Consider the following 14,930-nt stretch of genomic DNA (forward strand, 5'->3'; position numbering starts at 1 on the left):
TGACAGAGGTGGCCACACTGCAGGTGCTGATATTCTGTGCCACCTTCAGCACCCTCTGTTGTACCTCTAGAGCTGCCCACTCTTTCCATCATGTCCCTTCTGCCATTGATGTCGGTCATCTGTGGCCCTGGCACCGCTGGGTTGGCAGACTGGCCTCTTCAGCTCCATCCACAGATTTAATGAAGGAGTTGGCGCGGTTTGGCCACATACTCAGAGCAGGGGGCTACACACACAACCCTGTGATGAAGCAACATGGAGAGCGTGATGGTGTGCCAGCCTGGACATGCTGAGCTCTATTGATTAGCAAGGCCCAAGTCCAGTGGCAGAGGATGGCATAGAGTCCTAAACTGGGGGCTTTGGTGGTCCAGTGGGGTTAAACACTGAGCTGGCAGAGCAGTTTGTGTGCCAGGACGGTGTGCTGGACTCAATGGGGGTGTGGTGACAACTGGCAAACTGCAGGTGTCCTGCACCAGCCGGCCGAGGTCACCCCCCAGCTCCAGATAGCTCAGGTTGGGAGACCCTTTAAGCAAAAGGCGCACTAAAATAAAACTGAAGTGACACCTGCCTGACCAGATGGATCCCCCACTTCTCCTGTCACGGTGGTCTTTCCTGAATCAGTGAACGACACAAAAGGGTGGCAGAGGACTTCGGTGATCGGACACCGTGGAGGGGTGACAGACGCGTCCCTCTCACTCCTCAAAGTGGCAGCTGATGGGCCGTTTTCAATGGCTGCATCTTCACAGAGTGCCCTATAGGCGGGTGTGTGAAAGGCGCCATAAAACAAGGCAAAGCCCCCTCGTGTCATCTCTCCAAAGGAAAGGCAGATAAAGGCCGACGGAGGAAGTGCCCCCCACCCACCGCTGTTACACGCCACGCACTTCTTGGCCATTCAGTCAAAGGCGCTATATACTGGGAGACTCGGAGCATTTTGGAGATCCAGCAGCCCCCTTTGCGGACCCCCTGGCCTCTGCTGGCATTTAAAGCCGGCGGCGTCTGGCAGCTTGAAGCGAGTTGGAAGGAGCCCCCGGACAGCCGTTTTTGATTAGCCCCCCCCCCCCCCTCGATAGGACGTCAAAGTTAAAAGCGACGGCCGCGCCAGCCCCCCGCTCACTTGTAAGACGATGGAGCGGAGAGGCGCCTGCCTGCTGGTCTGCCTGCTGTGCGTCGTGCCCACTGCCACTTCACAGAACGCCACAGAAAAGAAAGGTAAGCTGACGCCAACTTACTCGATGGCGGGGGGGCTGCATTTCAGGGAAGAGGTGGCACAGCCGGGACCAACCCTGAACAGGGCGGTGGCACTACATGATGTCTCTATGTGGCATGGGCAGGGAAGGAGCCCTTACGGTGGCGTCACATTCTGTGACTTCGAGTCGGAGGGGATGTCACCCTTGATGGCCGCAGTTGTGAGGCTGTCTGACTGCACAGCCCTGTGACGGAGCAGGGAGGGCGAGGGCAGGCAGCGTGGCACAGCGGTGACAGCTGTGGACTGCTAACCCTGAGGTTGTGGGTTCAAATCCCAGCGCTGGCACTGTGTGACCCGCAGCAGGTCACTTCACCCACCTGGGCTCCAAATGGAAACACCAAACAAATGGAACCGATTTGATCTGACATGATGGAAGTCACTTTGGATAAATAAAGAAACGTGAATGAGTGGCACTCGCAGCCTGTTAAGATCTGTGACCTCCACCTCTTTTTAGTTTGTGACCTCCAAGGCCCCCCCCCCCCCCGCTTATTCTGCGTCACTTCTAACTCTGGGTGTCACTCATTGCTGGCCTGCTGTCATCTACACTGAGTGGCACCTTCGACTGCCAACAGGGGGGATCTGGTGGTCAAGGAGGGTGACGGGGGGGGGGGGGGGGTGTCACACTACATGAATGTTCACCCCAGGGCTGGTTATGTAAATGAAGTCTGTGACTGCAACATTCATGCAATGTGACAGAGCCAGCAGCTTTGGGGGCGTGACCAGGGGCGGGGTTTGACATTTAGGCCATTCAGATGATTGTATGTTCATTAGAGTCACAAATCTCAGAGTAACACATTGTGGCCTGCAGGGGGCGCTCCAGCAACACTCAAGGCCTCCCTGCAGCAAGTGCACCACAATAAGCACAAACGCCACGCTACCTTCTCGCTTCTTCTTCTTCTTCTCTCCACCTCCTCTGGCTCCCAGAATGAAGGCGGGGGGCTTCTTTCATCCGGTGGTCTGGAAACACATCCGGGTGAAGCCCAGTGAAGTAGGGCTCTGCAGCACCCCCTGGTGGCACCCATGGAACCCAACAGGGCTGTGCTGAACTCCAACTCCCATGATGTTCCCACAGGGGGGCAGCCCTCTAGTGCTCCGGGGGTGGTAATGCCCTGTGGGTGTTCTCTCCCCCGCCCCTCCCACTAAGGAGGCATCCCAGCCAGGTGAGCCGTCCACCCCAACGTTCAAAATGGTGAAATTAGGAAAAAGTACACGAGTCTCGTCTACGATATTGAAATGGCAGAAAACGTGTTGTGGTGGATTGAAAGTTGTCAGCTTCTTATACTAAGAGAGAATGAACGCATGGCACAATACGCTGAGGTTTGAAGGGGAGGTGGGTTGGCATTGCTAAATCGGCCCCCCGTCTCTGTGTGTGTGTGTGTGTGTTGACACCCAGGTCTCCTCCAGGTTCTTGCGACTTGAGCGACGTCGGCATGCCAGCCATTCACTGAGTGGAGTTGTTGCTGAAGGCACGCAGGATGCCATTGAACGCTGGCACGTTGTATTTGGGAGATGATCGTCGTTTGAGTGGCATTGGCCTTCAGTGATGTGCTGGGGGGCTGCGGTCCTGAGGCCGTTTCGATTGTTTCCTTTTTATCCCACCATGTCGGTGTCTTCTATGCTACAGTTTGAGGATTTTTAGTGTCGTCGTCATCATCATCATCATCATTTGTGTTATCGTTGGACTGTGCAGGTCGTCAGATGGCAGTGGGATGTGGGGGGGGGGGGGGGGGGGGAATAAACCTAATCAGACAGTTGAACCCACGTGTTTATAGGTGTGTGTGACTCACAAACAAATACTAAAATAAAATAAACTCAGCTGCTGTGCCCCTGCCCAGGTAACTTAAAGGGCAGAGCTGGCTGTGGCCCTGGCACAGTGTTCTGATGGGTTCTCGCCCTTTGAGCTGTTGTGGCTGCACTCCTTCATAGGAGGCTCCCCTGCAGCTGGCGCTGAAGTTGCCCGGAGATGTGATGTGATGCCCTCAGGCTGATGCCACCCATCAGTGCCACCAGTGTAGGGATGTAAACACCACACCACCACTGACTCCTGAAAGTGTGACAGCTCTTTACAGTGGGCACACATCAGTGAGCCACCAGCAGTCCAGTCCAGTCTTGACTTTATTGTTGGATGCCCCCTCTGCCAGAGTCGTCTCTCCATAAAATACGGCCACTAGTTTTATGCACGCAGGGCAGTGAGAAGGTGCCAAGCAGGCCACGCTCTCCTGGTGCTCCAGTGGCACTCAAAGCGTCACACATCATCAGATGTCATCAGTCACGTGGCAGTGACACCTTGATACATGGTCTGGACGCAGTGAGCTTCAGTAAGATGACACAAGTGTCACACAGCCCACCGTCACCAATGCTTGGACGTTTCACTCTCACAGCATGCGGCAATGAAGACATTCCAGGAATCCACTCCCGTCTCCGGGTGTAACGGGCAAACCCGATGGCAGCTTGTGAATGTGTGTGAGACGTCACCATCTTACAAAGTGTTCTGTGCCTGTGATGAACACCACAACGTGGGCTCGGGACCACTCAGCACCGCTCACCGCTGCACCCACAGATGCCAGTTCAGGCAGGGGGCACGAGTGCCGCCATCTTTGGTGGGCTCGGACTCACCTGAGTAAAACAGTGAAGTTGGACATTCAATATTTCAGACAGTTTTAGCCATCATGTGGGCTACAGAAGAAAAGGACCACCTAAACCACTACCAGCGTCTGTCCAAGTAGGGGGCCCTGGCACCTCTGTGAGGCACCATTAATGCATAAAGACAAGGACACATTTTGGTGCCATCCAGACGTGGTCCGTTCCAGGGACATCCCAGCAGTTTCCATCAGGACAACAGCAAACGAGTGCATGGCGGCGTCAGCAGAGAGTGCGGGTACGAGACTGGTGGTCCTGAGCCGTGTGGCACAGCATGAAGCAGAAGAAGAATTACCTGTCAGAACACAAAGAACAAAGTGGAGGTCGTCACCAAGTGTGAGTTAGAGTGTCACACTACAGGACCTAATGACGCCCCCCCCCCCACGTACATACGTCAGGGCGCCCGTCTCTCCTCCGTCCCCGCCCCTTGTCTGACCCCTTTGCACTCATCAATTCCGTTTTCCTTGATGTGACCCCCAGATGCAGCAAACGCAGAAGCGATTGAGGAGCTCAAGAAGCAGATGGACGACATCTGGAAGGAGCTGAACCTGATGAAGGAGCAGCAGGCGCTGCAGACAGGTGGGTAAATACATGCACAGGAGACTTTGTGGTGTGGTTTTACTCCGTTAGCCCCTCGGACTCTTAAAGGGGTATCAGGAAGGTGGTGGGAGTGGTGCCAACGACTGGGCACTGCGGGCCTGGCAAGGATACCATGTAGTGCAGTCAAAAGCCCCCAAACACAAAGACCACTTTACCGACCCTGAAAAACGAAATCTCTAAAGTACGGATTACTTCATTTTACCCTTAATAAATGCAATGTCAAAAAACAGAACTCTGTTGTTCCACTATTGGACTATAAAATGTCCTTGTAAAGTGACAAGCTAGGTAGCTAATTAGCACAGGCTAGAAATATACCGAAATATTTAAAATTATGCTAAGGTACTATATAAGATAGACAGACAGACAGACAGACAGACAGACATGAAAGGTGCTACATGATAGATAGATATAAATATGAAAGACACTAACAGAATGATAGAGTGAAAGGCACTAGATAAGTAGATAAGGCACTATATAATAGAATGATAGAGTGAAAGGCACTAGATAATAGACAGACAGGCAGACAATGCGGGGCACAAGTGCTGCTCGCTCCAACACTGTGGCTCTTTTCCGATTCATGGTTATGCCTTTTGGAGTTGCTGAAATGCCTGCCACCAAAGAAATGATATTTGATTTTAAGAGACAGAAATCTGTATGTTCACCTATTGTAGTTCTGGGAGAGGAGGTAGAAATAGTGAATGAATATAAATACTTAGGAACTTACCTAGATAACAATCTTAACTGGAATACAAATACAAAAAATTATTTTCTAAATGCTACCAGCGCTTATTTCTCCTCCATAAACTCAAACTATTTAAAGTAGACAAGGACCTCATGTTGTCCTTCTATCGTAGTATGATCCAGTCCGTGATCACTTTCAGTTTCATTGCCTGGTTTTATAGTCTGACAAACCAAAACTCAAAAAAGCTCCAGCAGATTACGAAGTATGCAGCTAAAGTTATTGGGGCAGATGTAGATGACGTGACTGGTGTGTGTGTGTCAGAGGGCAATGCTAAAGAAACTGGAAATCATCTCAACTGATGACAGACATCCATTACATGGAGAACTAAACTTCAGTAAATCAGGAAGGAGAGTCGCTTTGAAAACCCACACAAATCGCTCCAGAAACTCCTTTCTTCTTAGTGCCAGACGACTTTTCAATAAGAAATATCGGAGATAATGATTAAGGTTTTGATATATATCCTGTTACCTTTTTTTTTTTGGTATAAATATGTTTTATCTAACTGCCTTACCTTAACCTTTCTTATTTCTATTTGTATGTTTTATTTCATTCTGTCTGTTACCTGTTATTAGATGCAACTGAGAAGGCAAATTTCATGTTTTCCTGTGTAAACATGACTAAATAAAGAAACCTAAACCTAATCTTTCAGAACTGGACGGACAGACAGACATTTTAGTTTTTTTTCTCCACAAGCTCATGAAATATTATAACAAGTGTGAACAACCAGCCCCTTCAAATTCATATGAAGAATTACAAAAAAAAAAAAAACTCATTAAAATATTTGACTTGATGAACAATCCTGATAATGAAGGGACACCCTGAGGTCTCTCTCGTTGTAAACGTCTGCAGCGGATTCTGAAGGGTTTGGACCCCCCGTCACTTTCTGCACATGTTACTGTGTTGTACATTTCATTTTCATTTTGGCCCATCAGTCTTCACTCGTCATCCCATAATGACAAAGTGAGAAGGTGTTTTCCTCTAAGAAATGGTTTCATTCTAAAGAAGTACATTCCAAGCTCTTAAGAAGGACAGTCGAGTTAAAGACGGGCTCTCCGATTCTCCTCAGTCTTTTCCTAAACTCCTCCGTTAAATCTAAATGAGGTTTACTTTCTCTTTAAATGACGGGGACTGCCATCATGTATTCCTGGGCGGGAGTGCAATCTCACCCCCCACCTAAACTGTTTTTACACGCGCACACTGTGTGTGTGTATATATATATATATATATTTGTTTTCTTCTTTCACTATTGTATATATTACTGTGACGGTGTCGTTTGTTTGTACGTACTGTACCTTGTTGTGTGCAGCGAGCTAACAGCGTGAGACGTTCCTCAAGTCAGCGCCGCCTGGCATTAAAGTTCCAACTTCAACCCTCAGACGCCGATCTGCTCTGACGTCATTCTGGCCACGACCACCGAGCTGTTTGCCTCTGCACGACCTCCTCGTATTCAATTCAATTCAATTTGCTTTTATAGGATGTTCTTCACCGAATGCAGCTGCGGAGCACCGGGACAAGTTCTCATGACAAATACAAATAAATTTTTCAAATGAGTGATCACGCAGGTCTGTTTAAACTGACAGGAAATGACACGTGATGGGAGCCCCCCCCCCAATGTCCGTCCGTTCCCGATTTGGATTTTTTATTTCGCTTCGGTATTTGTTTTTTGTCCTTTTCAGTGACGTGCGGTGAGGCTCGTGGCTGGTGACTCCGTCAGAGTCAGATTTACAGATAAATGAACCCAAAAGAGTTGCTAATTCACTATTCAGTTGGCCGCCAGCTTGCACATTGACTGATTATGGTCACTGGTTATGTTTCATATCTCATCTCATTCTTTACACACACACACTGGTAAGGCGCAGATGTGGATAAGAGCGAGCGGCGACAGGGAGAGCAGAGAGCGCGCATTGGCTCCTCACCCTCCACGTGTTCTAAATCTGCCGTTGCAATTCCACAATTCATACTCATTCTGTACAAATAAAAGTATTGAGTGGTGTCCAAAAAAACGGATTTCAATTTTGACCTTAATTGAAATCCATCCATTGTCTCCCGCTTATCCGAGGTCGGGTCGCGGGGGCAGCAGCTTGAGCAGAGATGCCCAGACTTCCCTCTCTCCGGCCACTTCTTCTAGCTCTTCCGGGAGAATCCCAAGGCGTTCCCAGGCCAGTCGAGAGACATAGTCCCTCCAGCGTGTCCTGGGTCTTCCCCGGGGCCTCCTCCCGGTTGGACGTGCCCGGAACACCTCACCAGGGAGGCGTCCAGGAGGCATCCTGATCAGATGCCCGAGCCACCTCATCTGACTCCTCTCGATGCGGAGGAGCAGCGGCTCTACTCTGAGCCCCTCCCGGATGACTGAGCTTCTCACCCTATCTTTAAGGGAAAGCCCAGACACCCTGCGGAGGAAACTCATTTCAGGCGCTTGTATTCGCGATCTCGTTCTTTCGGTCACTACCCATAGCTCATGACCATAGGTGAGGGTAGGAACATAGATCGACTGGTAAATTGAGATCTTCGCCTTGCGGCTCAGCTCCTTTTTCACCACAACAGACCGATGCAGAGCCCGCATTACTGCGGATGCCGCACCGATCCGCCTGTCGATCTCACGCTCCATTCTTCCCTCACTCGTGAACAAGACCCTGAGATACTTGAACTCCTCCACTTGGGGCAGGATCTCGCTACCAACCCTGAGAGGGCACTCCACCCTTTTCCGGCTGAGGACCATGTTCTCGGATTTGGAGGTGCTGATTCCCATCCCAACTGCTTCACACTCGGCTGCGAACCGATCCAGAGAGAGCTGAAGATCACGGCCTGATGAAGCAAACAGGACAACATCATCTGCAAAAAGCAGTGACCCAATCCTGAGCCCACCAAACCGGACCCCCTCAACGCCCTGGCTGCGCCTAGAAATTCTGTCCATAAAAGTTATGAACAGAATCGGTGACAAAGGGCAGCCCTGGCGGAGTCCAACTCTCACTGGAAACGGGTTCGACTTACTGCCGGCAATGCGGACCAAGCTCTGGCACCAATTGTACAGGGACCGAACAGCCCTTATCAGGGGGGCCGGTACCCCATACTCTCGGAGTACCCCCCACAGGATTCCCCGAGGGACACGGTCGAATGCCTTTTCCAAGTCCACAAAACACATGTAGACTGGTTGGGCAAACTCCCATGCACCCTCCAGGACCCTGCTAAGGGTGTAGAGCTGGTCCACTGTTCCACGACCAGGACGAAAACCACACTGTTCCTCCTGAATCCGAGGCTCGACTATCCGACGGACCCTCCTCTCCAGGACCCCTGAATAGACTTTTCCAGGGAGGCTGAGGAGTGTGATCCCTCTGTAGTTGGAACACACCCTTCGATCCCCCTTCTTAAAGAGGGGGACTACCACCCCGGTCTGCCAATCCAGAGGCACTGTCCCTGATGTCCATGCGATGTTGTAGAGGCGTGTCAGCCAAGACAGTCCTACAACATCCAGAGCCTTGAGGAACTCCGGGCATATCTCATCCACCCCCGGGGCCCTGCCACCAAGGAGTTTTTTGACCACCTCGGTGACCTCAGTCCCAGAGATGGGGGAGCCCACCTCAGAGTCCCCAGGCTCTGCTTCCTCATTGGAAGGCATGTTAATGGGATTGAGGAGGTCTTCGAAGTACTCCCCCCACCGACCCACAACGTCCCGAGTCGAGGTCAGCAGCGCACCATCCCCACCATATACAGTGTTGGTGGGGATGTCAATGTCCTCCCTTGGGACGTGGTCGAAGTTCTGTCGGAGGTGGGAGTTGAGGCTACTTCTGACAGGGGGCTCTGCCAGATGTTCCCAGCAGACCCTCACAACACGTTTGGGCCTACCAGGCCTGACCGGCATCCTCCCCCACCATCGAAGCCAACTCACGACCAGGTGGTGATCAGTTGATAGCTCCGCCCCTCTTAATTGAAATATTTAGTTGTTTTTAAAAGCTTTTACTTCTGATGATTTGATCAATTTTAATACAGACTGTGTACTGCTCTTAGAACAGGCACTATTATAATATGCGCTGCAAGGAAAAAGAAAAATAAATAATTCTGGGTGCGAGTGACCAACATTACTGACCTACTACACCACCCCAAGTACAGAGACACACCAGTGAAAGCAGGGTTAAGGTAAAAGTGATTATTGGAAGACAATACACACACTTAATGAAACAAAACCCCATCTACAGTGCATCCAGAAAGTATTCCCAGCGCTTCATCACTTTGTCCACATTTTGTTATGTTACAGCCTTATTCCAAAATGGATTAAATTCATTTTTTTCCTCAGAATTCTACACACAACACCCCATAATGACAACGTGAAAAAAGTTTACTTGAGATTTTTGCAAATTTATTAAAAATAAAAAAATTGAGAAAGCACAGGTACATAAGTATTCACAGCCTTTGCCATGAAGCTCAAAATTGATCATCCTTGAGATGTTTCTGCAGCTTCATTGGAGTCCACCTGTGGTAAATTCAGTTGAGTGGACATGATCTGGAAAGGCACACACCTGTCTATAGAAGGTCCCACAGTTGACAGTTCATGTCAGAGCACAAACCAAGCATGAAGTCAAAGGAACTATCTGTAGACCTCCGAGACAGGATTGTCTCGAGGCACAAATCTGGAGAAGGTTACAGAAAAATTTCTGCTGCTTTGAAGGTCCCAATGAGCACAGTGGCCGCCATCATCTGTAAGTGGAAGAAGTTCGAAACCACCAGGACTCTTCCAAGAGCTGGCCGGCCATCTAAACTGAGTGATCGGGGGGGGGAGAAGGGCCTTAGTCAGGGAGGTGACCAAGAACCCGATGGTCACTCTGTCAGAGCTCCAGAGGTCCTCTGTGGAGACAGGAGAACCTTCCAGAAGGACAAACCATCTCTGCAGCAATCCACCAATCCGGCCTGTATGGTAGAGTGGCCAGATGGAAGCCACTCCTTAGTAAAAGGCTCATGGCAGCCAGCCTGGAGTTTGCCAAAAGGCACCTGAAGGACTCTCAGACCATGAGAAAGAAAATTCTCTGGTCTGATGAGACAAAGATTGAACTCTTTGGTGTGAATGCCAGGCGTCACGTTTGGAGAAAACCAGGCACCGCTCATCACCAGGTCAATACCATCCCTACAGTGAAGCATGGTGGTGGCAGCATCATGCTGTGGGGAACTGGGAGACTAGTCAGGATAAAGGGAAAGATGACTGCAGCAATGTACAGAGACATCCTGGATGAAAACCTGCTCCAGAGCGCTCTTGACCTCAGACTGGGGCGACGGTTCATCTTTCAGCAGGACAACGACCCTAAGCACACAGCCAAGATATCAAAGGAGTGGCTTCAGGACAACTCTGTGAATGTCCTTGAGTGGCCCAGCCAGAGCCCAGACTTGAATCTGATTGAACATCTCTGGAGAGATCTTAAAATGGCTGTGCACCGACGCTTCCCATCCAACCTGATGGAGCTTGAGAGGTGCTGCAAAGAGGAATGGGCGAAACTGGCCAAGGATAGGTGTGCCAAGCTTGTGGCATCATATTCAAAAAGACTTGAGGCTGGAATTGCTGCCAAAGGTGCATCGACAAAGTATTGAGCAAAGGCTGTGAATACTTATGGACATGGGATTTCTCAGTTTTTTTATTTTTAATAAATTTACAAAAACCTCAAGTAAACTTTTTTCACGTTGTCATTATGGGGTGTTGTGTGCAGAATTCTGAGGAAAAAAAAATTGAATCCATTTTGGAATAAGGCTGTAACATAACAAAATGTGGACAAAGTGATGTGCTGTGTGTACATCCTATCGCACTGCAGTGCTTCCCACCCAACACAAGTCAAGGCACAAAACACTCAGGCGCATACTCCACTAACACATAAATTTGAGAAAAAGAACAAATGAATGTATTCGTAGTCCTTTAAATATTCTCTGTAAAGGATGAGCATCTCAGTCTGTGGTGGGGAATGAGGCGCCGACCATACCTACTGTTTCGGGAAATGTAGAGATTAAGAGTTCCTTGTACTCCTCTCCCGAATACCTTTCACCAGAAAGTAAATATAATTCGTCTTGAAATGAACCCGGGTTCACCTGACATTTTCCATGCGGTGTCGGTCCTTTCCCTGTGATGGTGGCCACTTCTCTCTTTGGCTCTGCGCTTCTCCTCTTCTTTTTCCCACCACCCATTTACATACTGATAGCCCCTCCTCATACAGTCTGTTGGCCCTCCAAGTCAGGTGCTCCCCTCCGCCAGCTTTACAAATGAAGCCATTAAACCAGTAACAGGAATGGGAAAAGGTACAAACTCACAGTGACGCACACATATTCCAGACGACCGTTACAACTGTTCAACAAAAGGATAATAAGAAAAACAAAAGAATATTTTATTTAAGGTCAAAATTTGTTTTTAAGTATTGGATTGTTTTTTTTCTTAGTCTGAACCCATTGTATATAAAATTGAAAACCGTTTATGGTCTTCCCTTTATTTATACGGTAAATTAAGTCCATGCGCCTGTCGTTCTCCATGAAAATCTCCTTTATTTTTAAAATCTTAATCTTCCATTTTGGCACTCACTTGGAATAAAAACTAAAACTAAATGGCCCGCTGCAGTGCACGTGACTTTCTGATGTCGCTAACTTATTGGCGCCTCTGCGTAGAACAGCAGCAAAGAGCATATGTTGGGCTCTCATGCGCCCCCTTCAGGGCGTCACGGTAATGCCCGTCTCACCCTGTGCCTTCTCACTGCGGTTTTATGTCTGATCAGCAAGACTAAATACGTCACACACATTCATTAAAGATATTAGCCAGACTGTGGAAAGTCAGGGTGTATAATAAACGTGTCTGCACACTTTGGCGACACACAGAGAGACAGCGACAGGCAGGCGCCAATCACAGGCATTAACCCCGTGAGTGTGTGAGGGAGAGCGCAGTCCGAGGGGAGGTGAGGCTCGTCACTACCACACCTCGCGTTTCTCTCCTGTATTTGAACAGGAAATGCGCCAATTCAGTGATTTTGACTATAAAAATGTTCAATTATTAGAATCATACAGAGAACAAATTTATAGCACAGCCTAGCGGCCACATTTATTGTATTTTTACTTTTCATGATGACAGCCTCACCTGCCTCCCCTGACCGCATGTCCCTGGTCCTTTTCATTTGTGAGAGGACCTGCTTGTAAGCCACTTCGGTGAAGGTTCTTAAGTCCCCAGTTGCTCTGGTGGGAGATTTGAACCCGGGATATCAGACCCATAAAGCGGTAGCAGTAAGCGGTGCATCACCCCATTAGAAAAGCAGGCTGTTAACAGGAAAATGAGATATGAGAGAGAGAGAGCACTTACCACCGAAGACACTCTGGATGAGGTCTTCTGTCTTTACTGTTGTTTTTACGAAGCCTGTTCCAGCACCAGGGGCGGATCCACCATCAGGGCATTCTGGGTGGGCGCCCAGGTACCCGTGACGGCAAGGGACCCTTTCACCAGTATCGACGAGTTCAAACAACAAAAGGGGGCGATGGAGCAATCAAGAGTAAGAAATGCCGCAGTGTTTGAAAACGACCAGACGCTGCATTGCTACAAGTGCGATCAACTCTCTGTGAAGGTGCCACGTCACCCAGGGGCCTGTGGGGGTCTTCATCTGGCCTTGTGTGGCGCGTTGTGCACAATAACAACAAAAGGAAATGGAAAAAAATGCAAAAATCAATCTTACAGCACAGAAAAGGTTTGAAAGCAACATTCAAATTCACGACGAAGGAGAGCAGTGTGAGCGGCGAGTCTGGCTAAAGTGTACACGCCTGAAGACCCCGTCGGCAGGACGCTGCCACTAAGTGCATTTTGCTCGTCATCTCAACATGGACACTGCTTCACACACAGAAAGTCTCTTTTGGTTGCTCCCATAGTCTTCTTCCTTCTGATCGGCTTCTTATTACATTTGTCAATGGTGCAGACCTGAAGTTCCACATTTGGGTTGCCACCGCCAACAAAAGCCATTGCTGAAAAATTCAGCCACATGCCACCTCGATATCTACAAGTCAAAGGGTTAAAAACAACCCAAAATATGGCGCCACCACAGACTGTCCATATTCATACGGCACACGTTCAGTTTACTTGATTAATCTTTTGAATGTCACAGCACGGCGACTTATCACACGACCACCAGCCAACTGTGAAGACCGCCACACAAAGCCTGGAATATTCACGATTTCTACAAGTAACCCACGGGCAGCTGTGCCACAGGCCGTAGTTTGCCCTCTGCTGCTATAAAAGGGGGGATACACAGCCGAGACCCCCAATTCCACAATGGCAAGGTTACATCAACTGGAATTGAAAAGACAGAAAGAGTCGGAGAGAGCCGGCCGTGACAAGAACAGAGGAATTGGCTTCAGTATTCAAAGGAACTTCAACTTGGCGCTTTGTTGCCAGGCGGCACCGCTGCTAGGGGCTTCTCTTCATAAATCCCACTATAGTTTAAATGGTGAAACTCTGAAATGAGCTTTCAATTTGGTTGTGCCAATCTATTCCCAATGTGACCCCCCCACCGGCGTCGTGTTGTGGGGTCAGCCACCATCACAGGCGATTTTCACCCAACGTTTTCATTGCTTTGGGAGGGAAAGCTGAGTGAATGTGTGCCTAATGAAGCCCTCCATTAAATGAACCTTCTACTCTAATTACGTTTATTTTCCACTGTTAAGTTTTAGAAAGCTTCTTTTTTTATTAATCTTTTCTTTTTTTTTTTTTATTTTGTATAAATCCCTTCCTGACAGTTTGCCTGAAAGGATTAAAAATTCACAGCAAGTGCTTCCTGGCAGGCAACCACCGTAAAAATTACCACGCAGCCAGCGAGGACTGCATCGCCCAAGGAGGCACGCTGAGCACGCCAATCAAGGAGGAGGAGAACAACGCGCTCCTGAACTACATGTTCACCACCATGGGCACCGAAGCACAGATCTGGCTGGGCATCAACGATATGGCCAACGAGGGCACCTGGATCGACATGACTGGCACCAACATCAAGTACAAGAACTGGGAGACGGAGATCACGGCCCAGCCCGACGGAGACCGGGCTCAAAACTGTGTGGTGCTCACCGGCACCTCCAACGGCAAGTGGTTTGACGAGAACTGCCGTGCCGAGAAGCGGTTCATCTGCGAGTTCAACATCGTCTGAGTGAGCGCGACCTGCTCTTTCATTCTGAATTCTCATTCTCGGTTACGGCGAGTGAAGAATAAAGAGACACAGAAAAGTCACCTTACCCGGTGAATCTCCAATCCAGGAATTGTTTCCTTTCCCGCTGCATACGTCCTATTGGGCTTCACTCTTCTTTGAAGGCAAAAATGGCAGAAAAGAAAACCTGAAAGAGAGAAAGAGGGAGAGCAAAAATGAAATTCACGGAGGGACTTTACAACAGTGTGTGACAAAAGAGGAAAAGAAGTGTGTGCAGATAATCTTGGACATTACATCTTACCTCCTTGTCACCTCCTTATCACACAAGGCACAAGTGAAGAAAGTCAGCCTGTCAGGGTAACCTGAACTTCTGGCCTCCTGTCCTGAACCATCAGCTTTGGCTAGTGAAGCGCTTCACCTTCAAGCCCAGCGAGAGAAGTCAGCTTCTGCCCGTCGTCGGGGGGTTACGTGCCGAGCTTGTCCTCTGCTGAAGGTCCATTGTGGTCTTCTCACTGTATCGCCGCACAGCACTTTTACACAGATGTTAAACACTTCCACTCATAGAGAGTTTTGC

General features: G+C 49.1%; 1 protein-coding gene across 1 annotated transcript; it reads left to right on the forward strand.

Moving 5' to 3' along the window:
- The first annotated feature begins 1,084 nt into the window (after positions 1–1,084).
- LOC114663915 (tetranectin-like) lies at positions 1,085–14,559 on the forward strand. The gene is made up of 3 exons (XM_028817864.2): positions 1,085–1,206; positions 4,364–4,462; positions 13,959–14,559. Exons 1-3 carry the CDS (start codon positions 1,122–1,124, stop codon positions 14,357–14,359), a joined length of 585 nt encoding a protein of 194 aa, XP_028673697.1. The 5' UTR covers positions 1,085–1,121; the 3' UTR covers positions 14,360–14,559.
- The last annotated feature ends 371 nt before the right edge of the window (positions 14,560–14,930 follow it).

The sequence above is a fragment of the Erpetoichthys calabaricus genome, chromosome 13 (genome assembly GCF_900747795.2).
Source record: "Erpetoichthys calabaricus chromosome 13, fErpCal1.3, whole genome shotgun sequence".
NCBI classification, from domain to species: Eukaryota; Metazoa; Chordata; class Cladistia; order Polypteriformes; family Polypteridae; genus Erpetoichthys; species Erpetoichthys calabaricus.